This window comes from Leptodactylus fuscus, chromosome 6, assembly GCF_031893055.1.
Source record: "Leptodactylus fuscus isolate aLepFus1 chromosome 6, aLepFus1.hap2, whole genome shotgun sequence".
NCBI classification, from domain to species: Eukaryota; Metazoa; Chordata; class Amphibia; order Anura; family Leptodactylidae; genus Leptodactylus; species Leptodactylus fuscus.
This window is the reverse complement of record NC_134270.1, coordinates 95,321,065-95,346,775: the sequence shown is the minus strand read 5'-3', so window position 1 is coordinate 95,346,775 and position 25,711 is coordinate 95,321,065. Positions and strand designations below refer to the sequence as shown.

At 41.1% G+C, this 25,711-nt stretch overlaps 1 protein-coding gene across 6 annotated transcripts in view; it reads left to right on the top strand.

Moving 5' to 3' along the window:
* Positions 1-25,711, top strand: part of NFATC2 (nuclear factor of activated T cells 2) — a 111,886-nt gene that overhangs the window by 65,468 nt on the left and 20,707 nt on the right. For all 6 annotated transcript variants that reach the window (XM_075276845.1, XM_075276844.1, XM_075276843.1 and 3 more), the window contains exons 6-9: positions 3,622-3,762; positions 13,284-13,339; positions 15,429-15,555; positions 15,819-16,463. In XM_075276845.1, the coding sequence (XP_075132946.1) occupies positions 3,622-3,762; positions 13,284-13,339; positions 15,429-15,555; positions 15,819-16,463 (969 nt within the window). The remainder of the gene's footprint in view (positions 1-3,621; positions 3,763-13,283; positions 13,340-15,428; positions 15,556-15,818; positions 16,464-25,711) is intronic.

Genomic DNA, 25,711 nt, shown 5'->3' with positions numbered 1-25,711 from the left:
GCCTCTGTTTCTTTAACGTATTCTTTAACACTTGAATTCCTAAGAGTGGATAAACCACTTCTAAAACTGAAGACTTATTCTTAAAGCGGACTTATCACTAGAAAGACAATGCTAATAAATTCTAATTATACATAATTTTTATTCTCACTGTTTTCTGATATTTTTCTTTTTTAAAAAAGGTCCACCCATTCAAAAGACATGGCTCCTGGAAGATTATATGTCAACTAGCTCTGATTTTCCAAGTAGTGGGAACCTTTAATTTTCTCAGAGAAAAACAAGGTTACTTACCACTTAGAGAATCGGAGCTATAACCTTCCAGGGCCATATCTTTTGAATGGGTGGATGGATTTTTAAAAGAAAAATACCCAATTTTTGAGGGTATTGTAGCCCACCACTTGTAGATTGGGATTCTTCTCATGTGACCCCCACACATTAGCTGCTTTTATGTGACCATGGTGTTCTCAGTATCATTTACATGCCAACTGCCATAGTGATGGTTCTGAGTAACTGCAGCAGTGAGACTCTTGAGTAGAACATTGCTGCAGTAACTCAGAGCTGCTGCTATAAAACAATGCTGGGACACGATCACGTAAAAATAGCTGATCTGTTTTTAGACAGACTATCAATTTTATGAAACTGAATAAACCATTAAAATTTGGTAAGGAAAATGTGTAATCTTACACATTGGACCAACCAATATCACAAACCTATTGAAGCTACCTTGCTTCATGTTCTGAGGTTCATGGGTATAACTACTCACCACTTTACTGTGACCCCATAGCCTATTTGAATGTTTCGACAGATGCCCCACTACCCATTAAAACTGGTCATGGCACCCCAGCAAGGCTGTTCTTTATCTCCAGTCTCCTAAACTGCCATTGCCATAGAACCCCTAGCAGTTGCTATTCGTCCCCATCCTGACATAACAGGCATTTGGATTTGAAGTCGCCAATATAAAACTAACCTGTTAGTGGATGATATTTGGCTTACAATTCCGAAACCCTTGATATCACAATACCCTTACACACGCCTTTTGGGCCTCAAACGTACAATACGCACAATACCCTTATACACGCCTTTTGGGCCTCAAACGTAACACCTCCAAATCAGAAATTTTGCACTGTAATGTCCCCCAGGCCACCACAAAATTGATAGTTTTAAACTTTGGCTTTCAGATGTAGGACAAGTACCTGGGCATAAATCAATGCAGTTCTTTAGATACCCATTTTAAGTGAAACTACACTACATTAATCTCGAAACTATTGAAGGATCTTGTTGACTGGCATTGCCTCACCCTTTTCCTGGGTTAAAATGATCACTGTACCCCGCATCCTCTATTATTTCTGTCCCCTCCCAACACCAGCCACCTCCTCCTCATACCTGAAGCTTTACAACTTTATTTTGGCATATAAATGGCCTAGAATTCATACAAATTTCACAAATTTGTGCTATATATATATATATATATATATATATATATATATTGTCCATAATGGGTAATCCTGGAATCATCCTTGGTCGCTCCCGCTTACCTACAAGCTATCCTATGGACCCCACAGTCGTCTTCTCACCCGATACCAGCAACTGCTATGATAACCAACTATATGTTGCAACTATGGCAGATGGTCAGTTTTATTTTTAAGCTACAGAGCGTGATCCATCCCTTACTCCTCCTGCTTAATAATCTTCTCTTTCCTCCAGGTATTTACTTGGTGGAGGCACGCTATGTTCAGGCCTCTTAACGACCTCCTCAATGACTGGTGGGTCTTCACCAAAGAATACTTTATTCATACTCATACCCCCCTCAGAGGCCTTTAGGGTCCACTTTTTATGTTCACTCATTTCAAATAACCATTTGATCACTCACACTAGTTTTGAAAGAATGTATATAAGGTGATTAATATGTTTCCTTTCTTTCATGAACGACAGGGGTTCCCATTCTTGCATATACGGTTTGTTGAATGCCCCACCCTCTAAGCTCAAGCTTCACTTTATGACGGCCTGGGAACAGGACTTGGAGACTATCCTAACCCTAGCTCGAAGGACCGAGTGCTGCACATTCATTAGCAAAGGCAACTGGCAAGTCACCCTTATGGAGCCTTTCCTAGGAATTCTTTGCGGGACCTATTTTGTGCCCTCTAGACTATCAGTATGTCTTTTTGTAGAGGGGGAGGAAATCCACACATACACAGGGAGAACATACAAACTCCTTGCAGATGTTGTTCCTGGTTGGATTTGAACCCAGGACTGCAGTGCTGCAAGGCTGCAGTGCTAACCACTGAGCCACCGTGTTGCCCCCTAGACTACATAGCTTTGACCTGCTCACCCCTTTGTTTTCGGGGATGTGCCACATCAGGCCATACTCTTCATATCTGGTGGACTTGCCCTCTAGCCTGTTGCTTCTGGACATCCATTCATAGGATAGTGTAGTGACTTTTGGAACAGTCTATTACTTTAACTGCTCTGTTTTTTTTTTCTACTTGGATTGAAACCGTCATCCCTACGTACAATACACAATATAGTTTAATGGCCAGTGTGAATCCTTTCAACTGGAAAAAAACTGGTCTTTCACTATCTAGGGTTATTGGATGTGTTGATGCATGTTGCTGTATGAAAAGAGTAACACCATTATTCAGATACTTGTCACATTTTGATAGGATGTAGTCTCCCTAGGTTTATAGGGCCAATATCCCAGGCCTGTCATACTGTCTCCAGATTTAACTTTTTGATGTGATTGAATGTGCTGTTTTTCCACCCTAGCAGGGACCATTTCTCCTTCCCTACTTCAATCCATGCTATATAGCGCTGTTCGTGACTTTCCTTTCTCCTTTTCCCCTTCATGTTTTGTTATTGGTTACTTACCTTTTTACTCATATTTTCTTTTTGATTTTCTTCTTCTGCCTGAATGTCATGTTCGTGTGATGGTCTGATCTCCCTACGGCCTTACTACTGTATTGCACTACTGTATTATTATTATTGTTATTCAATACATACCTTCAAAACTAACATTTGTTTTCCTTCCAGTGTTGTGAACAGTAAAACTCCCAGTTTGTTACTGTAGTATTCTACTGTAGTGTTCTACTGTAGTGAGTGTCAGAGGCCACTACGTGTAAAAGGTTTTGCGAATTGGAGGCGTCTACTAAGATCATTCCTCAGGAAAACCTTGGATGGAATGGTGGATTTTTTTTCCCTTGCCTGAGAAGTGGTTATGTATTGGCAAGTGACTGACTTAGAGGGCTGTTGTATTTTTTTTTTTTGCAGCATCAGCCCACAAAGTGTCTTTTTAATGAAACACAGACACAAACTTTTGGGGTCTACTTAAATATTTGAACATTTGATGTTTTCCTCCTGTGTGTGGTTTTTGGTCAGATACTCCAAATAAGCCATTGGTTGTCACAAAAGGAAAGAAAAAGACAAATAACTTTGGTCTGTACATTCTGCAAACATTGCAGCTTTGTGCAGCTATTGAAGAGTAGAAGTGCACAACAAATATTTCATATTACATGTGTTATATTACCAGAGCTTTAAGAGTGGCTGCTACAATTATTTATGCAAGGTGTTTATATATAGAATGGGACAATAATCATACAATATTTAAAAACAATTTATTTTTTTCTTCAGCTCAACGATCAGCTCATGAACTCCCTCTAGTGGAGAGGCAGAATATTGACAGTTGTCTTGTATATGGAGGGCAGCAGATGATTCTGAATGGACAGAATTTTACAGCTGAATCCAAAGTTGTATTTACAGAGAAGATGCCTGGTAAGGAATGAATTGTTTGTTTTATTCTGAATTATTTATACAGCATCAATATGTTGTACAATGACATGGATATAGTTCCATCAGTCCCTTTCCCTGCCAGGGATCCCAAATAAATTGTCCAGTCAGATGCGCAGATTTACTAGAACCAATTTCTGTGTGAAAAATGCATACTTTGCAGATGTTGCCCTAAAAGTATTCAAGTCCAGTTCCTCTACTAATATTCAAGTCCAGTTCTAGTTCCTCTATATCTGTGTTGCGAAATGTTACGCTGATGCAGTTTTCTATCTCTACATACTGCTTAAATTATTGCTAAAGGGGTTTGTCTAACCTTGGGAAGCAGAAGTACAGGAATACAGAAATTGTGTTCATTTATTTTACCTCATTGCAAGCTTTATATGAAAAAAATATTTATTTTTTTTTGAAAAATGCAGCATGTCAATTTTACTTGCAGAAACCCATGTGTTTTCTCTATAGACTTAATAGGGAAGAAAATGCTGTGGAAAAAAACAGTGTTTCCTCCTTGTTTGTTTTTTCAACTGCATTCCACAACGAGGGACCTTAACCTAAAAGGGGTTCCCACACGGGGTCGGACTGGCCCACCTGGGAGCCGGGGAATCCCCTGGTGGGCCCCGAGCCTTGACTGTCAGTCCTCATTTCCCCAATGCAGAAGCATTGGTCAGGGGCCCGATCGGGATGTCAGGGGCTGATTTGGGCCCCTCTCCAGTGCATTTGCATTGACAAACTGAGCACTGCTAGTAGCAGGGGCTGGATTGGTAAACTTGATGACTAAAGATGCCCGGCTGCCGGAAGTTTCCCAGGGCCCCGACACTTACACAGGGGCCTCCTGCCAGTGGGATACTTTCCCTATCAATATAGGGAAAGTATACATCGGGAGCACACCAGGGGCAGCAGCTATCCCTGCCATCTTATGAAGAGCTCTATCTGAAGCCCGGACTTCCCCCTCCCCCTCCTCCTTGGAGTGAGTCATCGCTTACATCGGACCGTGTGGGGACAGAGGAGTCTGCTGCTGCGATAATCCACTTGCTGCTTCACAAATGTGAGTGTATTTTTTTCTTTTTTTGGTAAAATGTAATATTTAATATGTATATGTGTACATTTGTTTAACCCTTAAGTCCTATCATGGTGTCTAACATACACCACTACCATACACATATCATTATGATAGACACCATGACAGTACTTAAGGGTTAAAGTATGTGTTTTGTATACTGTGAGTACTGTATGTTTGTATACAGGTATGTGTGAGTATATACAGTATGCTATAATAATGTTTGAGTGTATGTATATATGTGAGTGTGTATATATATAGTATTCATACATTCATGTATATATTTGACTTATATATGGTATATAAATGTGTATATGCTCTATCTATCTATCTATCTATCTATCTATCTATCTATCTATCTATATGTGTATGTGTTTGTGTGTGTGTGAGTATATATGAATGTATATGTATGAGTGTGTAGGTAACTGTTGCAGTTTTTGGAAATCGCAGCACTTATACCTACGGATATACCTACAGTGTCCCTATAGGTATAATGGAAGCAGAAAGTCCTCAGAGGAAACCTCTGTGGAGTTTCTGTAAAAAGCGTTGCAGGAAAAAATCTGATGTGTTGGCGCCGGGGGTTTTCCCACAGCACTTTTTTTTGCTGCAGGATGCTGTGTTAGGCCTTATCCTTATAGTGTGATGTACAGTATATTGAGATGTTAACGAGGACCTTTCACCTCCTGGGGCACATGCGGTTTTATATACCGCTAGAAAGCCGACAGTGTGCTGAATTCAGCGCATTATTGGCTTTCCCGTTCTGTGCCCCCGGTGAAGAGCTATCGGTGCCGGTACCGTAGCTCTTCACTGTCAGAAGGGTGTTTCTGACAGTCTGTCAGGAACGTCCTTCTTCCCAGCAGCGCCTATTGCGCTGTACTGTGAGATCGGGAAGGAACGCTCCCTCCCCCCTGATAATGCTCGTCCATAGACGAGTACTGGGGGGAGGTAGTGTTCCTCACCGCGCAGCGTCATCACTAAGCAGTAAGCAACGCCCCTCACACAGTACAGCGCAATAGACGCTACTGTGAGGAAGGGCGTTACTGACTGACTGTCAGAAACGGCCTTCTGACAGTGAAGAGCTACGGTATCGGCACCGATAGCTCTTCACCCGGGGCACAGAATGTGAAAGCTGCACTGAATTCAACACGCTGTCGGCTTTCTAGCGGTGTATTAAACCGCAGGTGCCCCAAATGGTGCAACAGCGAGACACAGTGTTTTTCATTGAGCTTTTGTCCCCAGCACCCCGTTATCCTCCTGCCTGTGTCTGTTCAGTCTCATGTCCTCATTTCTGGAAATTTTGTACCTAAATAGTCTCAGCTATCACATGAGGTGCAGGACTCCCAGCAAGAAGGTGCCAGCATGAGACTAAATGAATACTGGCGGTGGACAATGGAGCAATGGGGACAGGTGAACACTTTTTAATTATTTATTTTTTGTTACACCTCCTGCCAGGCACATGGGTTGCTCCAATTCCTGGACAAATCTTTAAAGGATTTATCCATCTTTGTGATATTGATGGTCTGTCCTTAGGATAGGCCATCAATATTACATCTGTGATGATACGACAGCCAGGACCTCTACAGATCAGCTCTTCCAGGACAGTGTGGCTACAGGTAATGGTAACATTTCTAGGAGCTGCGCTGTTCACTTTCCATACAGAGTGTAGCAGTAGGTTTAGGTAGTATGTTGTTGCACATTGTATGGCGGGTGAGCAGCATGGCTCCCGAGATGGTATTACCTTTAGCTGCCCTGTCTCAGTATCGCTGGTCTGCAGGGTCCTGGTGGTGGGCCCCTAGAAACAATCCCACTGGTGGGCCCTAGACACCCCAGTCTGACCCTGTTCCCATATTTTATTGGGATGGCATATTGCTAGATTATTCCTTCACTTTATGAATAGTGGATATCTGTCTGACCTTTAGAATCCCCACTGATCTTAAATGAAGAAACTACACCATTAATCCCAGTAATATGCCACACATCATGAACTGCGGCAGTCTAACCTCTGAGGAGATTTATTATCGCTGTATGCAAATTTTGTGGCAAAGGTTGCTCCTGATTTAGGAGCGGGTATGCAAATTCCTCCACCAGCATCATAGATCTTACCCCTCCCCCCACTGATTCCATGGGAGAGTGCTCTAGGAATGCTGTAAACCCCTGGTACCATAAGAAGGCAAGAAATGTGAGACATGCCATAATTGCAAAGTTAGAACATGGTAGCTAAACACACTAAAGTAGGCATTTATTTTTCAAAAAGGCTAAACAGATTTGTATAGCTGTATTGAACAAAAAGACTGGGTTGTGTGAGGGGCATCTTCTACCCTTCCCAACCCCCTTCTTCGACTGTGAGTCCTGTGTATCAGCCAAAAGTCATATCCACCATGGAAGGATCATAATCCCCCCTTCCCATACACATATACACACACACACACAAAAAAGGTAACATTAATATTGGTAACATTGATCTGCTTGTCATACAAATGATATAACTACTAAAACATGATCTCTTCAGAACAGGAAGTGTCAGTCTTTTATAAGGTTCTGTGGACAGAGGGAGACATTTGGCATTTCAGGATCTTTTAAAAGCTAGATGGTGACATTGGACAATTAAAAACTGCATAATTAAAAAAATTTGAAACCTAAAAACTTGCTATGAATCATAGGACACTTTCCTTTACAGGCATAGTCTCTGAGGCCTATGATTTGCAATATCTGGCACTCTGTTCCACTCATTGTATAAATCTCCACTATACAGAAAGCTGTTTTCACTCTGATGTCATTGGGATATCCCAAAGAAACATTGCAAAACAGGAAAAATATAAGAGTACTGATTGTGAAACAGAGTTGCTGCAAGCCAGTTACCATGGTTAAAAGAAACGCAGGGAGACGGGTGGGAAACTTTGGAAGGTTCCTTTGTGACACAGTCCTCTGGAATCTTACAGATGGTAAATCCTCATTAACACAGGAATCCACCATTCACTCCAGCCCTCCTGGCACTGTCCTCTGTACGGGGGCGCACATGGAAGCTAGCCTATGCTTGATTGTTCTGCTCTGAAAACTAATGGCTTTTTTTTAACGCTTTGGAAAAAATAATTTTAGAAAGAAAACTCCATCACCTGTTAAAGGCCTCTGATTTTATAAGAATCTGGCAGGGCTAGAGAAATTCCCTATTTTTCTGAGTCAGAACCTCCATGTGACTCATTTTACTGCGTGTTGGGTCCCAAGTATTCTAGAGTAAAATATGAATCTGTGCTTTCATATTTTGTGTGTGGATTGATGTGATGATGGGTGTTCCAGCTGCTTGAAGATCTCTTATAATACTGAATCTATGATGTGTGAGTCTATGTAGAAGTCATTATACTTGCGCAAGGAGACAGACTTGTGGAGTTCTCGATTCACCATGCCATTTGTCTCTAGATGGACAGATGTCAACTTAATGGTTGGTTAGAAACTTCCTCCATCTCTTGGGACACCTTGAATTATGTTATTTTCCATTTATAAAGCATTGCAGTGCTTCTTATCATCTTCCATGTTTATTGGAAGAACCTAATATCTCTGGCCAAACATGTGTAATGGCAGCTTTGTTGCCATTTCAAAAATCATGTCTCACAAAAATAAGACCTCTTTTTAACACGTGTGTCTCCTGTGAAAATGGAAGTCATTTCTCCAGCTTGAATTGTCTCAAAGGGATGGTGCATGATTCCTTTGTTTGACCTTTTTGGATGCTACTATTAGGAGTTGCATGATGGGTCTGCTTTAATATGGCAAAATATGGAAAAAATTGTTCTGGCAGGCAGTCCCTTTTATATAATCTTAAATATGGACCTATTAAATATATCTTCTTTCAATTCTATGAATAGGTCCTATTGTGAAAAAACCCTGCCATATCTTACTCTATAGTTGCTTGCCATCTACTCTGCAGTCTTAATTGCTATTATTGTGTGATGGGCATTTCCATCAATGCAGTCCATAAACATTCAATACAGGCTAATATCTCTGTGTTATTACCTTAGGGGGGCGTTCACACTACCGTTGGTGTCCGTTATGAAGGTGTCCGTTTAAAAGAAGAAAAAAAACGGATACCTATCATAACGGACATTAACTGACACTAACTGATGTAACTGATGTTAATGTGTCCGGTTTTTTTTAACTGATCCATTAAATGGATCAGTTAAAAAAACGGACATATTAGTATCAGTTACGCTAGGTTCACACCTGCGTTCAGCACTCCTTTCTGTGCTTTCCGTCTTCTACATGCAAGAAGACGGAAAGCACAGACCGGGTCCGGCCGTGAGAGGCGGTGAGCGTTTTATGCTCTCCGCCGCGAAACCGTTTTTTTTTTTAAATCCGGACACAGACTACTGCATGTCCGACTTTGTGTCCGGATTAAAAAATCCGGTTTCACGGCGGAGAGCATAAAACGCTCACCTCCGCTCATGGCCGGACAGCTTTCTCACCCATTCAAATGAATGGGCGAGAGATTCCTGCAGGTTTCCATACCCTGCTCTGTTTTATGCAGGAAATGGAAACCTGCATAACGGAGTGCCGGGCGCAGATGTGAACGAGCCCTTAGCATAAGTCAGTTTTTATACTGTCCGTTTTTTCTTTTTTTTTTTTTCTGTTTATGCTTTCTGAGCATGTGCAGAAAATAAACGGACAGAAAATAACGGACTGTAACTGATGGCCATCAGTTACTGTCCGTTGTAAGTCCGTTGCCCATAGACCTCAATGTTAAAAAAACGGACACTTTCTGTCCGTTTTTTCAAACGGACAAAAAAAATCCTGCATGTGTGATTTCTCTGTTCGCTTGAAAAAATGGACATGGTTATTAACGGACCCTTAAGGACACAAACGGACACAAACTGACAACAGATGAAATCCCATTGAAATGAATGGAAATTGTAACGGACACAGCTAGTGTCCATTGCTAAAATCTTGAACGGACAGTAGCAACGGACACTGCAATCGGACACCAACAGTAGAGTGAACACCCCCTTAGAGGGCGTTCACACTACCGTCGGTGTCCGACAGGTAGTGTCCGCTCCTAGTGTCCGCTCAAAATCTGGCACAGACATTAGGAGCGGACACTAGCTGTGTCTGTGACACCTGTCAGTTATTTAAATGGGCATCGGGTGCGTTCTTTTGCACTCTGTGCCCTTCCTTCCCTGTCCGCATGTAAAGATGTCTGACTTCTCAAGCGGACAGAAGAACCCTACATTTCGGACATCTTCACTTGCAGACAGTGAAGGACAGGCACGGAGTGCAAAAGAACGCACCCGATGCCCATTTAAATAAATGACAGGTGTCACGGACACGGCTAGTGTCCGCTCCTAATGTCCGTGCCAGATTTTGAGCGGACACTAGGAGCGGACACTACCTGTCGGACAGCGACGGTAGTGTGAACGCCTCCTTACTTGTGCTGTCATTGGTTACAGTGGGTGGTCAAAGATTGGGCTGCATGTTGCATGTCTTTCAATATCGGCAAGTTGTCATAGTAAGTCCAGGACCCCATATAGCGTAAACGCCATCTGCATGATGTTCAATTTACTATGCAAATCTGTCTCCCAAGACAAGACTATGGCTGTATAAGTCTCCACACACCTAATAGGTGGTCTCTCCTTAAGGAGTGACATTATCCCTATAATCTGTTCAACTTACTAATTACTAACCTCAGTGTCTGTAGAAAAAAAATTTCTGGCATTCTGTCATTTTCTTGAATTATGAATTTCACCTTTGTCTTATTTAGCAGTATCAGTGGACTGATATAATCTATGTCACGCACCAATTCGAATACCATGACATACAGTAAAAGCTCTAAGTAACTGCTGTTATAGAGGCATGTGGTTTGGCAAGCAGGCTTTTTTTTTTTTTAAAAAAAAAAAACTTAAACCTTTAAAAAATTTGCTTGATAATCAAATATTTTTGCACCTGTAAAATGCCTTGTGGTTCTTCTGAACTCAGGATTGTCGCTAGACCGCATTATCTTTCTATATGATTAATCATATGACAGCAACGGAGATATAGGGATCAGATAACAGGTTATTGAGAAAACAGGAAATGGGAAAATGCAGGAAATTCATCTAGTTAAGAGTAGACTTTTACAGAAACTCTTTCTGAGAATCTAGCTACCTTCACGTGTATTTAGATACCATTCTCTGACACTTGCCACTTGTTTCCAGCCAATTGTAGTTATAATGAAATTGATGTTAAATGGATACTTATGAGCAATACATGGCTATTATAATTTCACAGACTTCAGGTAAAATGCTTTCTATTGGGGTGCACTTGTACCATTACTTAGAGAATTTCTTAAAGAAAACTCCCATAGAGTTCTTTATTCTCTGACCTGTTAGAAAGACACTTGATGTTTAGTGAAGATAATCTTTTTACTGGTGACTGTATTTGTGAGTTATCCTCTCCCTTTAAGTCCTCAGCTATGTCACATGACCAGCAATAAGATTCTTCAGTTGAGAGTGGCTTATGTAGAATGAAAATCAGTTTCTCTGCTCCTTCCTTTGAGCTGTCAGGGATGAACAGAGAAGCTGACTACCAGAGGCGTAACTACTGTGGTAGCAGCAGTAGCAGCTGCCACAGGGCCCGGGCCATTAGGGGGCCCGGTGACAGCCGCTACCGCTTCGTTTTTTTTTTAAATAGGCTGTTACGGGCCCTATTCACTTGCCGATCCTGGCTGGGCCGGGATCGGCAAGTAACACCGCGGGCCCCACAGGGGCTATCCTTATACTCGGGGGTCTTTGCAGACCCCCGAGTATAATGACCGGCGGATCGGGAGAGGTAATAAACATAAAAAACTGTTACTTACCTCTCCGCGATCCTGCCAGGCCTCCGTCCTACTGTTGTCTGACGTCTCTGATGTCACATGAACCCGGCATGCTTCCCGGGTCATGTGACGTCCAACGTCATTAAAGAAGGACGCGAGCGGTAGTCAGCACAGGAGGACAGCACAGCACAGGAGCCGGGGAACAGGTAAGAAGCAACAGTTGTTTTTTTTTTAAATGTTTTTATTCCCCGGGTCTCCGATTATTATACTCTGGGGTCTGAAAAGACCCCAGAGTATAATAATTGTTTATGGGTGTCCACAGAGGGACACTATTGGGGTTAATACTGTGTGAAGGGGCCACTATTGGGGTTAATACTGTGTGCAGGGGACACTATTGGGGTTAATACTGTGTGCAGGGGCCACTATTGGGGTTAATACTGTGTGCAGGGGCCACTATTGGGGTTAATACTGTGTGCAGGGGCCACTATTGGGGTTAATACTGTGTGCAGGGGCCAGTAAGGGACATAATAGAGTGCGGAGGAGGGGGTCGGTCGAGGTCTTTGGCGTCAGTGGGGATGGGGGGGGGGGGCCATGTCAAAAGTTCGCCACGGGGCCCCGCCATTCCTAGTTACACCACTGCTGACTACCTTTCTACATATGAACTACTATGTCAGTGTCAGGGCATTGGTACATGACACAGCTGAGGACCAGAAGGGAGTGGCTATAACACATAAATACACACACTGGTGAGACTATATTTACTTCAACTGACAATATGTGCCTCTCTAACTTCAAATTCATTTTTTGTGGGAGTGCTACTTTTAACACACCATAACTCCCCTGGTATCTGTTCAATACGTAGCCTATAGCAGCTTTCCAAGACTGGATATTGAGAGGTGATCAATACCAGATTGGTACACCCAGCAATCGGCTGTTCTCGGGATAGTGTACATAGGAGACGGCTCCATACACTGTGTAGTGGCTATACCATGCTATTGCAGCTCGACTCAGATTCAAGTAGATAGCAGCTGAGCTGCAATAGGGTAGTATGTAAGTCGAACAGGTAATGTGCAGTAAAATTTAGTAAAATCGTATTATTACTCATAAACTGAGTTTTGCGAGAAGTTAATTTGCTTTAATTATTTACGATGGGGATGCCCCTTTAATAATTTCCCCTGTTGTGTACTTTATCTGTGTGACATTGTGTTCATACCATGTAATAGTCAGATCTGGGCCCAAGAATCCAGAAAGTGTCTTTGTTTTTCTTTATCCCAGTTTTTCACACGTCTTACTCATATTAAATGTATGACGCATTTTGTAGCTCTGATCTGCAGAATGTATTAATACTGTTGTTTAACGTTTCACAGCCCTATTTTTTGCCGCCAACCCTAATATTTTGCCTTTAGAAAATTTGAGTCTTCAACACCCCCATCAGACATAATTGATCTTTCAGTGAAAACACACTTTACCAGAACAGTTTGTGTGCTCCAACAGATGATATATTTTCCAGGGCTCAGCCCATATTCAGGAATATTTTAGAAGAATCCATTGTCACCATAATGCTACACAGCCACATACAAGGGAATAACTTCATTTTTCCCACTATATCATGATTAATTTAATGTTTACTGTAACAAGTAAGTTATTATTATTATTATTATTTTTTTACATTTTCAGATGGCCAGCAAATTTGGGAGACAGAAGCCACAGTTGATAAAGACAAAAGTCAACCTGTAAGTAGGATATATAAGCCATAGGTGCTTGGGTGTTTGGGTATATTCATTAGCAGTAGTTGGCTATTGGTGCTATTGAGAAGCTAATGCAAGTATATAGAACAATGTTCTTACAAAGTCTTGTACTATAAAAAAAAAGGGTGGCAGAGGTAGCAAAGTAACACATTACTGCAAGATCAGATTCCTTTGTAGCAACAAATGGGTCTGCCTAGGAACTGTATACACAAAGTGGTTAGACTTTCTATATTTTTCGTTCAAGCCTATCATAGAGAATTGCTTGGGTTTACCTCCCATAGAAGGCTCCAATTTATGCCACTCTTTAGGCATAGAGTGACATACTGTGTGTTGCCAATTAACTCAACTTGTATAAAAATGCATACTGCAAGGTATACTTTTCTTTATGATGGCCCACTGACATGTATACAGTCTCCAATGTGTGAAAGTAGCTCTCTAGGTGGATATACAGCACTAGTCAAAAGCTTGGACATGTCTTTTCCATCCCCCATTTTTTATTGTTTTGTTTAAGGGGGGGTTTGTGTGTGTTTTTGTTCTTCTACGTTCTAGATTCATATTGAGGACCTAAAAACTATGAAAAGACACAGATTTAATAATAGTAATAGTAATTTTGAAGTAAACAGTTAGCTTCATAATTCCATATATATAAACAAACCAGAATGTTTTATATTTTAGCCCCTTTTACTTTGATAACAGCTTTGCACACTCTTACTATTCTCTCAGTTAATTAGGTAATCACCTTAATTAGTATTCAGTTACCAGATATGCCTTGTCAAGCATTCATTTCTTTCTCGCATTTGAGACCTTTGCTTGTGTTCTGCACAGGTTGCATTGGTACACAGTTCAATACAGTAGTTAGTTCTATTCAGTTAGTGTTCTACTCCATGTTATGGCAAGAACTTCTCAAATAAGTAGAGAGAAAACCTCAATCTGTCATTACTTTAACACTTAAGTACTATCATGGCGTCTATCATAATGATATGTGTATGATAGACACCATGATATTACTTAAGAGCTAAGACACAAAGGTCAGTGTAGCTGGGAAGTTTGAAGGTTTCTTTAAAGTATAGTTAAGTCAACCATCAAATTCTATGATGGCTTTCATGAGGACGCTCCAGGAAAGGAAGACCATGGGTTGCCCATGCTGCAGAGGAGATGGTTGTTAGAATTATGAGCATTAGAAACCACATACTAACATCACATTAAATTACAGTCCACATAAATGGACCATAAAGATCAAGTACCAGACACACCTCAATATCAAATGTTCAGACTGCGAGAATCTGGGCAAATTGTTGCAAGGAGCCACTACTGAGGAAAACAAGAAGACTGGAAATGCTTGTAATGGACAAAAGCACCAAACATTAGACAGAGGAGGTCTGTACTTTGGTCTGATGCATCAGAATTTGAGATTCAGTGAGACACACTGTTGAAGCATGGAGGAAGCTTTAACCAGCATGGCTTCCAGAGTATGTTACAGGAACATGTTGTCCCATCTGGTTAGCACTTAAGCTAGGTTTAGACGGAGTTTTTTGGACTGGATTTTGAGGCGAAGGCCGCCTCAGAATCCGGTCCAAAAAATGGCTACTCATGACTGGATGCCGGAGCGGTGCATACAGTGCATCGGCATCCAGTCGTGGCATTCCACTCCGAATTACGAACAAATGAATGGGCCTAGTCGGGAGGGAGTCTCACGAGGCGGACATCTGTGGAATCCGCCTAAAGAAAGGGCATGTCGCTTCTTTTTCATGCGATCAGGAACAAACCGATAGCAGAAAAAGAAACACAATGAATTCAATGAGAGGCGGTTTTCTGAGCCAGATTTTGACTTGGATTCTGAGTCAAAATCCGGACCAATTTACAGCTCACAAGTTGCACAAAGAGAATAAGACTTTTTTAATGAAAGCTATTTGCAACGTCTTTTATTCAATCTAGATTCATTGGAACCATAAAAATATAATTTGGAAAAAGTCTAAAATTATTTGAAGATTCTTATTTTCTACTTATTGTCTACTCAATTTCATTATCATGGACCTGACAATTTTGTTTATTTTGCTTTCCTTTCCTGTTTTAGAGCATGCTGTTTGTGGAGGTGCCAGAATATCGCAATAGGCACATCAGTTCTGCAGTGAAAGTGAATTTCTATGTTATAAATGGGAAAAGAAAAAGAAGTCAGGCACAGCACTTCACCTACCTGCCAGGTACGTACATGACCGTTCACTATAAATACAATTTTCTGAACCCTATTGTTTTTAATAGAAATTCGCAATGTAGTTCGTATGGTGAGAAAAAAATTGTCCAACCCTATTGTCCAAACAAAAGGGTTACAATTTGTTCCTTGTTAGGAAATGTCGCTGGTTAATACTAATGTAGTGACTTCTTGCGCATAATAGTAATTTTTATATCATATTTTAGATTTTTGTTTGTCACTAATATGAGCATTACTTTATTTTTGTCTTTGCAGTTCCATCTATTAAAACAGAACCTCTGGATGAGTATCCTTCCATAGTTGGGAGCAGTGCACATACTGGGCTAGGAACTGCACCACAATCCTTCTACTCTCAGCATCCACTGAGCAGTGATTCACCTTCATGTTTAGTGGCCAACATGGTCTCCTGTCAACGATCTGGCCTTCCATCACCAGATTCTCGATATCCACAGCAGAGCCCAACAACTGCTGTGTATCATAGAAGCAAAAGTCTTAGTCCCAGTCAGCTAAGTTATCACCAGCCCTCTATGGTGGCTTCTCAGATCACAATTCCAGATCCTCATAGATCAGTCCTTGTCCACACTAGCTCTCCAGTTCAGTCTTCAGCCAACCCTCATCCATCTCCAGTTATTCATTATTCTCCCACCAACCACCAAATGAGATGTGGAAGCCATCAAGAGTTTCAGCACATCATGTGCTCTGACTTCACCTCCAGTCTTCCACGAGCAACCCAAGCACAAAGGTTAAGTCCCACCAACTATCCCACTGTTATCCAGCAGCAGCCCAATAACCAGCGATCTCCTAAGAATGGTTCTCCAGCCACAGAACCGAAGGAAATCTTACCTTCAGGAGTCACTGTTAAGCAAGAGCAGAACCTGGACCAGGCCTATCTGGATGATGGTAAGGACCATGACTTTTGTCATTCTGCTAGGATGTTCTCAATCTGCAAATTTCCAAGCTGTTATATTAATAGTGTATTATACTCTCTTTCCCATATTGGCATGCCGGGAAGTATAACATTTGCTTTCATGTTGCGTATATTCAGTGTAAAAGTTGCACGTTTCAAAATGACTGTAAAACTCGTGGGAGGCTACGTGCAAAAATACTAAAGCCAAATAGGAAATCAAGATTGTTTTATTTGCGGTAGGAAAGTGAAAACCTACTATACGTGTGGTAATGAATAAAAGAGTAATATTTCCATCTAAACGTAGTCGATAAGGTGTCAAGTTAACAGCAACTTGTGCAACATTAAAATACAACAAATAGACAGTATGTAGGTAATGTATATACTTGGCGATATAGAATTTAGTCATCTCTAATAACATTAGTGTATTTTGCAAGCAGATCTGCTAACATATCTCATTTGAGCTCTTGATCAGTGTGAAAGTCTGCCTATAAATATCTTCATACTTCACAATGCTTGACATGATGCTAAGGATTTGAAGACAGGTTGACCTTCCCTCTTGGTTTTCCATTTATGGTAGCTCTAGGGTTCGGGGGATATTGTCACTCCTTAGGGAGAGACCACCATATAGGTGTGTGGAGACTTGTTAAGCCTTTAGCACTCCACTTTGCAAGGAACTATGGGAAGAATATGCAAATCCGCCTTCCATGATGTAATTAGGAAGACAGTTGCTGCCTCATTGTTGCAAACCAATAGAGGGCGCTCACTGGAATGTGCAAGCCTGTCTTAAGACAGGATTCCAGTGAAATAACCCAATAATGGCTGCTCCCTTTAGCCTCATGCCCGACCTTCCAAGAGGCCTTTGTTTAGCAATGACGCTGGGATTATTACCAGGTTATAGTCTCTCAATCGAGGACAGCTGTTTCAATCTGGTTGGCTCTCATCAGCCCGATGTAGAGAGGACTATAACCTGGTAGAGGTGAGAGGCTTAGACAGGGTTCGGGGGATATTGTCACTCCTTAGGGAGAGACCACCATATAGGTGTGTGGAGACTTGTTAAGCCTTTAGCACTCCACTTTGCAAGGAACTATGGGAAGAATATGCAAATCCGCCTTCCATGATGTAATTAGGAAGACAGTTGCTGCCTCATTGTTGCAAACCAATAGAGGGCGCTCACTGGAATGTGCAATATCCCCCGAACACTGTCTAAGCCTCTCACCTCTACCAGGTTATAGTCCTCTCTACATCGGGCTGATGAGATCCAACCAGATCGAAACAGCTGTCCTCGATTGAGAGACTATAACCTGGTAATAATCCCAGCGTCATTGCTAAACAAAGGCCTCTTGGAAGGTCGGGCATGAGGCTAAAGGGAGCAGCCATTATTGGGTTATTTCACTGGAATCCTGTCTTAAGACAGGCTTGCACATTCCAGTGAGCGCCCTCTATTGGTTTGCAACAATGAAGCAGCAACTGTCTTCCTAATTACATCATGGAAGGCGGATTTGCATATTCTTCCCATGGTAGCTCTATACAGATTGTGTAATGGTCACCAATAGCACACTGGGTAACCTATACTAGATGGCTACTAGAGCCAGTTATACATGGAACTATTTGTCTTTGATATTTTTTTTTGTATTCCATTCTGTTCATTAAGCATATACTACTGTATATACTGTATGACATCAGCAAAAAACAGACAGTTCTCTATAGTGTTTTTATGCTGCACAATAGATAAATATTTTTGTAACCAATGGGACAAATTTCCCTCCATTAAAATCAATTGAGTAACATTCACACAATTGATAAGGCTACTTGCATAGCGCTGCTGTTTTTCTGTTTCGGTATATGATAGTTCCAGACATCAAAAGCACCCAATGAACGCTACTGCCCCTTCAGACGGAGGATACGCTGTCTGATATTGAACGTGTAGACGTTCCGAATAAGCAGCGTTTAAAGTAGGTCCCATTGATTTCTATGGGAGCCGGTATATGCGCGCTCCCCATAGAAATGAATGGGAAAAAGCAGCCCATTGATTTCTATGGGGAGCGCACATATGCCGGCTCCCATACAAAGCAATGGGACCTGCTTTAAACGTTGCTGATTCGGAACGTCTACACGTTCAAAATCAGACAGCGTATCCTCCATGTGAAGGGGCGTAAGGCTGCTTTATTTTCTGGGGCGTGGAGATGTGGATTGTAACCTAAGCATTACAAGCAACATTGCTGTTACTTGTCACATTTCTATTACTGATGTAAATAATTCTTGCACTGGATGTAAGAATACAGAAGTCAGATGGGCCCAGTATTATCAGGGTTACACCTATATTATGCAGTAATGCAAGGATTGACCATTGTGTCTTCTATGCAAAACCCTCCTGGTCATATTGTGAACTTCAGTTACAGACATCACTCTGTCCATGTGTATATAATCCCAGCATCAGCAGCCCAGTCCTGCCAGGACCTGAATTTCCTTATGCTAATTAAGTATATAAGGTTGTAACAGCACAGACATGTCATATTGGAAAAAAGGTAAATCTCTCTCCTTGGGAGGTAGGAAAAAGATGAGGACATTTGTCTGCAGTCAATCTGTGAATGATCTTCGTGTACCTGTATAATGCCACTGTCTGCCCTGACATCATCTTTCTCTATGCTGCTTTTATTGTACACTCATAACATTTTAAATACCGTAGGTCTGTTAAAATTCTGTAAAAATCTAGATAAGTATTTTCCATTGCTTTAGAGTTCAGTCTTCTAGTTCCTTTGATGTTAGCCAAATTTTGGGCTGCCTGTTACCCGTATTAAAAATAAAGTATGTGATCGCTGCAGAGATAGATGATGGCCCCAAGTTCCGTCTGTAACTTTTCACATGAGTAGAAAGCTTCTTTTCTTCTTAAACATAACAGAGCGGTGTGTTGTATAATGACTGGATTTGTGTTCTGTGGCCCACAGTCATTTGGCTGCGCAGCAGCTTACTTTTCTGGAACAGTGACTGTTCACTCTCAGTTTTGTACCAGGTCAGGACTGTGGGGTCGCTGCACTAATGTACTGGGATAGGTTTTTAGTTTGAAGTCCTTATTGGGATTTGGTGACCTGTGAGAACATGGGAAGGTGACTGTGGCTCCAGCCTTTGTGCTGCCACATAATGTTCTTCTCTCACTTTTTCAATGCTCAGATTGTTTATAAGGGATGTCTGGTCCTCTAGATGTCTGGTCCTACTAGATGTCTAGCTTTTTAAAGAGTGTCTGGTATTGGGTTGCTAAATCTGACTACTACACCACTTTTTTGCACCGTTTTTATAGTTTTCTCCCCTTGTGTTGTCATTCTAAAAATCTGTCTATTTTACTCTACTATTTCCAAGTTACTATGCATCTTGAAGGAGGATATCTACCCTTAGAAGTAGGTTTTATTTTCTTTATTATGTTTGCTAACCTGCCATCTTTAGTGTCCCTGTTACATCATTGCATGTATACGTTATACTATGCTGTCAGTCTTTCTTTACCATTTAAATATCACTGCTTGCTGTGTGTAAATAATAACAATAATCTTCAGGTTGATGGCTCTTAAAAACTTTGTCCAGCAAAAAATAAATCTTGGGGGATGGGTAAAAACGAAGCATTGTTTATTTCACTGATCACCCCACTATTAACACTGATTCCTACAAGATTCGTGCTGATCTCTAAATTCTGATCCTGTCTGGACACATCAATGACCGCTTAGCCAGTTATGGTGGCCAGTGATTGGCTGGCTGGTGATTTCCTGGTATATCCTGTCAATCGAGTCAGAACCGGAAAAGGAGACCAGAAGTAACTTGTCAAATACCGGAATAGAAGCAGCGGGTGACAGCTGATGTGAACACTGGGTCTTCCCCTTGGTTTAACCCATTCTAATCATATTTTAAAATGGTTTTCCTCACTCAACCCCTTTAACAATAACAAAACTCTGTAGAAAACTCTTTGTACTGCTGTATATAGTTTACTGAGGATTCCTAGACTGGATACAGTTGTTGCAAATGTTTAATATATGGACTGTATTGTCTTCATTCCATGTATTTAAGCAGTACATCTTCCTAATTGCTGACAGCAAACACAGATCTTTCAAGGGATTCTATCATAAGAATCCCTATTTTCAGGCCAACCACATCGGAATAGCCTTAAGAAAGGCTATTCTTCCCCTACCTTTAGAAGTCTTCTCTATCACCGCCTTTCTGGTGATATTCCCGGTTTTCACCGTATGAAAATGAGTCTCCAGACAGCACTGGGGGCGTTCCACCTGTGCTCAAACAGCACTGGGGGCGTCCCCTGTGCTGCCTGCAGAGCCATTAGAAACACCCTCCATCTTCTTCTTGAGATCACCACTTCTCCACATCTTCAACCAAAAGCACCAACTGCGCATGTGTGACGTCCATTTTCCTCTTACGCGATAACCATTCGGCCACAGGAAAATGCGCAGTCGGCACTTTTGGTTGCAGTCGCAGAAAAGAGGCGGTCTGAAGAAGAAAATGGAGGGCGTCGCTGGAGAGTCTGAAGGCAGCACAAGGGACGCCCCCAGTGCTGTTTGAGCTGCTCTCTGGAGACTCATTTGCATACGGTGAAAATCAAGAATAACACTGGCATGGAGCGGACTTCTAAAGGTAGGGGAAGAATAGCTTTTCTTAAGGCTATTCCAATGTGGTAGGCCTGAAAAAAAGGGGTTCTAATGATAGAGTAGGGGGAGAGTATCATACAAAGTATATTTATCAAGCTGCAGAATATTTATCATATGATGATAGCATCTTTTATATACAAAAAAACCTGAAAATTCATTTGATTTCTTCTCCGATTGCTTGATGAGTGACCCAGTTATTAATTTAAGAAGGTTATAAGGTGACTGCGGGTCTCTTGACCTTTTCAGACAAACAGTGGGAAACATCAGTGTTACTTACCAGACAGGGCTGCAGGGTCAGCTTAAATCTATAAGTAAGTATGCAAGACCTTGGGAGCCTTTTAAGTTATTTATTAAAAAAAAAATGCCACATAAGTCGGATCTAATCCACCACAGTCTTGCAAGTGTTTTAAAAATAAACATATTCAAGCATAAATCAAAAACACTGCTATGCTGGCATAGATGGGAAGCTTCGTTCCAGTATCTTTAGCTGGTTTTGGTTTAAGTAGAGTGCCTAAGGGTTGGCTTCAAATTCGGCATTTCCTGTGTAGACAATCCACCAAAGCTGAATTGTGTAATGGTCTTGTGCTACCAAAGCATCTTTAACCATTTCACAATTGTTGCTGTTGTCCTGAGTCATTCCGTACTGGTATGTAGTACATACTGTACTGGTTTCTCTCTACTGACATTGGCAGCCCATACTATTAGAACCAGACACTAAGAAGATCTGTTCTATTATACATTGCAATTATCTGTTGTACCTTGTTAGTGAAGCTATGAATTTGATGTAGGAACATCTTACTGACCCACAGCTTTATGGGAACATCAGATAACCAGTAGAACTAAGAGTTGTAATGAGTGCAACATGTAAATGTATAGTGTCTTGTCAATCATCTTAAAGGCATCATCGATCTGCACTCATGGGCAGGTTATCTCCCACAGTAGACTGTTTACATATGCATTGTGGTTTTGTGAAATTGCTGATCTATGGGCAGGCAGTTTACAATGGATTCCAGCTGTATTGATATCACTCTTGTCATTCCTTTGTGGTGTTTGTACTACATTATTGCAATTGCTTTGGTAGGAAGAAAGACTGAGTAGTCCAACAACATAGGTAAATGTTCCCGTTCATTGATATTAAAGCTTAAATACCAAGCTATTTCTACTGTAATAAATGGGTTGTGTTAGCAATTTGAGATTCCTGCCACGTGGTCACATCTGTCTTCTAGTATTTAATGAGGTGAGGAATGGTATTAAACTTTTTTTCTTTTGAGAAGCAGAATTATTTGCAGAAAATACAACAATTAACACCATCTTTTCCTTTCCGTCTTTTTTATATGAGCTCAGTAACAATGTAGCAGTCTGGCAGGTTAACGCCCTTAACTTTTTTCACACTTCTGACATGTTTTAATACCCTTAGAGGTTGTGGTTCACATGAGACTGTGTTGTACAGACAAATAACAGTTTGCCAAGTCACAGTTACCCAGATCTACATACAGAATGTATATCTGAGTGTGAAGAATATCACTGAGTATTAAAAGCTAGTTAACTCCTTCCATAGTAACATGGCCTGCTATGTTTTGCTTGGCTTATTGTGAATTTCCTCTGGCATCAAAAGTGTTAAGCTAAGTAAGGTTAAGGAAAAATGTCTACTATGAAATTCTCAATTTAGCGGTTACTGGGTGCAATTCAAACATGGGAATAGACTTGTGCCACCCCTGGAAAGTGTGCTACGCCATTTATCAGCCTAGTTAATGTTTCCTGGCATTTTACAAATCTTAAAGTGCCCTACACAGGTGCATGTACTCTATGCTTGGGTATATGTGTAAAGTCATTCTATTGCCATCATAAAAATATGCAATATAAACAGTACAGTTTTTCTAGAGTTGTGTGCTATTGAGGGAAATGCCTGTCTGTGCTTGTAACCCCACAGTTCACCACCCACATAGAGCTGTTTAGCATTATAAAAGCTGGGGACAGTACTGAGTGATTATACATATGTGAATCATGTTGTGGAACAGCGTTTTTTTAACTAACATAGTATCAGATTTATGAAAAAGCTGGAGCCTTACACCCATCACAGCCTTGTATGCTAGTCTTAATAAATCTGTGAGGGTGTTGTATGCCAGTCTTAATATATCTGTCCCTATTTTTCCGGTCCAGCAGGGAAAAACAATGGAGCAGATTTATTAAGACTTGTGTATAGTATGTCAGTATTAATGCAGGTCCTGACAGCTGAATTATGAAAAGGCTCTGGACACTCTAAGCCAGTTAGGAACTGCGGTAGATTTCCATTATAACTCATGCCGGAGTAAATTATAATGAATATGTGGGTCCAAAGTGTCCCGGCCCCACTCTACTCTCATTTGCAGATTGTCATGAGTGCAGAATGGCGGTTGTAGAACACGTTTGGTGTCATGGTATGCCATGTGCCAAATGTGTGCCACAATATCATCCCTCTATGCAGAAAACTGGCATAGAGGGATTGATAAATTCTCTCCATAAACTGTATAATGGAAACACCTGTATTGCAGTTTCATACATTTGATAAATAATTAGAAATGGGAGTCTGATGTGCAATAAAGAGGTTGTCACAAGGAAAAGATAAGAACAGCATAAAATATCTGTAGTCTACAGATGCTACAGATTGGTGAACATCTGTCTCGGCTACATAGTTTATTGGATATGCTGAAAAGTTATCAATTGGTGTTCATGATCAGTGCCGTTGTAATGCTGCATTCACTAAGGTCTTGAAGCTGACATATATTTGGTACTGCCTTGTAGGATTTGGACTTTGGAGAACTAGAGGTGGTCAGTATTTTATTCCCCAAATAAAAAATGTCTCTGCATAGCAGTGGCATAAAATAAAAAAAAATATTTATTGACCCTAAGGAGCACTATACTGGAGACTACAGTATAGTATCTATGAGGACTTCATCAGGCACCCTACGTTTCTATTCCATTATACCCCCCCCCCCCTTTCTTTCCCAACTACAATTCAGGTCAGTCAATGTTTAGATTTTTATTAAGTATCCCAAATGCTTAAAACAGAAAAAAGCCGCCTTCTTGTTCTAATATATGTGGCACAGCATTGCTTGTTTGGCTGTTGTGTGCTGGTTCAGACATTGAAGTGTAATATTACTTGGATACTTTTAGATAGCAACATGGCTTGTATTTATTTACTGAGGAAACCCTATACAATAGAGACCATTTGAAGATTCCAGCACTAAGATCTTGTTACATCAAGTGAACGACTGGAAAAAAAAAAAAAACAGCTCAGAAAACTGAGACGTAGGGTTATCCAATATTTCATGTCATGCTATAAATTTTCACTATGTATTAGGGATGTCTAGGACTGACTGGAAATGGCTTTCTCCAGATGCATTGCACGATAATCAATGTGTCCTGCTTTGTTAGCACATTTTAGTAGATTTCAGAGATCACCTTAAGTCCCACCTCTGGCACTGGCACTGGCACCTGGCACCCACAACTATCCCCAGAACTGGGCCCTGTTTGCAGCCACGAGTGAATCAGAGAATGCAGTTGCCCACTTTGCTATTTTTGAAAGCCCTGGCCACGAACGGAGCTTATTGTCAAGATTCTTGTGGGTCCCCAGGTCTCAGGTATTTATGGCATTTGCTATGTTTATAGCCATAACTGCCAAGATGGGAATAAACCTTTAAATATGAACTGAAATATCCCATTGTCCTGAAGTTATACTGAAATTATTTATATTTGACTACTTTCAGGCTTTAACTGCTCACAGATTCACATGCTGCTAACAAAGGTGTTAGCCAAAGAAAATGTAAATAGCTCCAACTGGTCCATGTATGCGGTCATATTTAGTCAGTTAGTTGAGTTCAGCTTTTTAGCACTTTTCTTTGGCTTAGAACTTCTCTCCTCCCACCAAGATGCCCTTATTGTACCCTAATAAATAATAAGCCCTGAAAAATAACCTTTTTCATATAATAATGCCAATAACAACTCTATATTTACTGAGAATCTAGGACCTGCTGCTTGTTTAGTAGTTTCTCCCCTTCATACATTATGGTGGTATCTCTTTGATCTGTCTGCATGTATGTTCTCCTATTACTTTACTGCAGGATAGTGTAGGGATAAATCCCATTCACCTCACCCATGGAGTGACTCTTCCTGGCGATGAAATGTAACAGTGAGCATTTGCTATGGCAGATGCAACTGTATCCAGGGAGTCCCCCGTCTGTGGCACCTACACAAAAATGCTCTGGCACCCTGACAAACCAGGAAATGGATTGTCTTGACAAAACTGTGCTCTGCAGTGCCTGGATATACTGATTTTGTTATGATGGCAAAACAAGTTCTATGGAAACCATTGTAAAAGTGTGAGACGGGCTTCTCTGGAGGGTTGGGGAAAGCCGCTTTTTGTTTGTTGTACTTGGCTTCTGTGATCTCTGGAAGGCTGAGCTTTCATTTCAGGGGGAGGGTGGAAGAAGGGGTCTCAGGAGAACCTCCTTATTTTCCACACCAGAGGGAATGCCAACCTGGCATAAGTACGTCGTCTTTCCATCATCTCCCTTCCAAACATGTTAGGTCTCCTAAAGATAGTCCTGTCAGTGGCTGTGAAA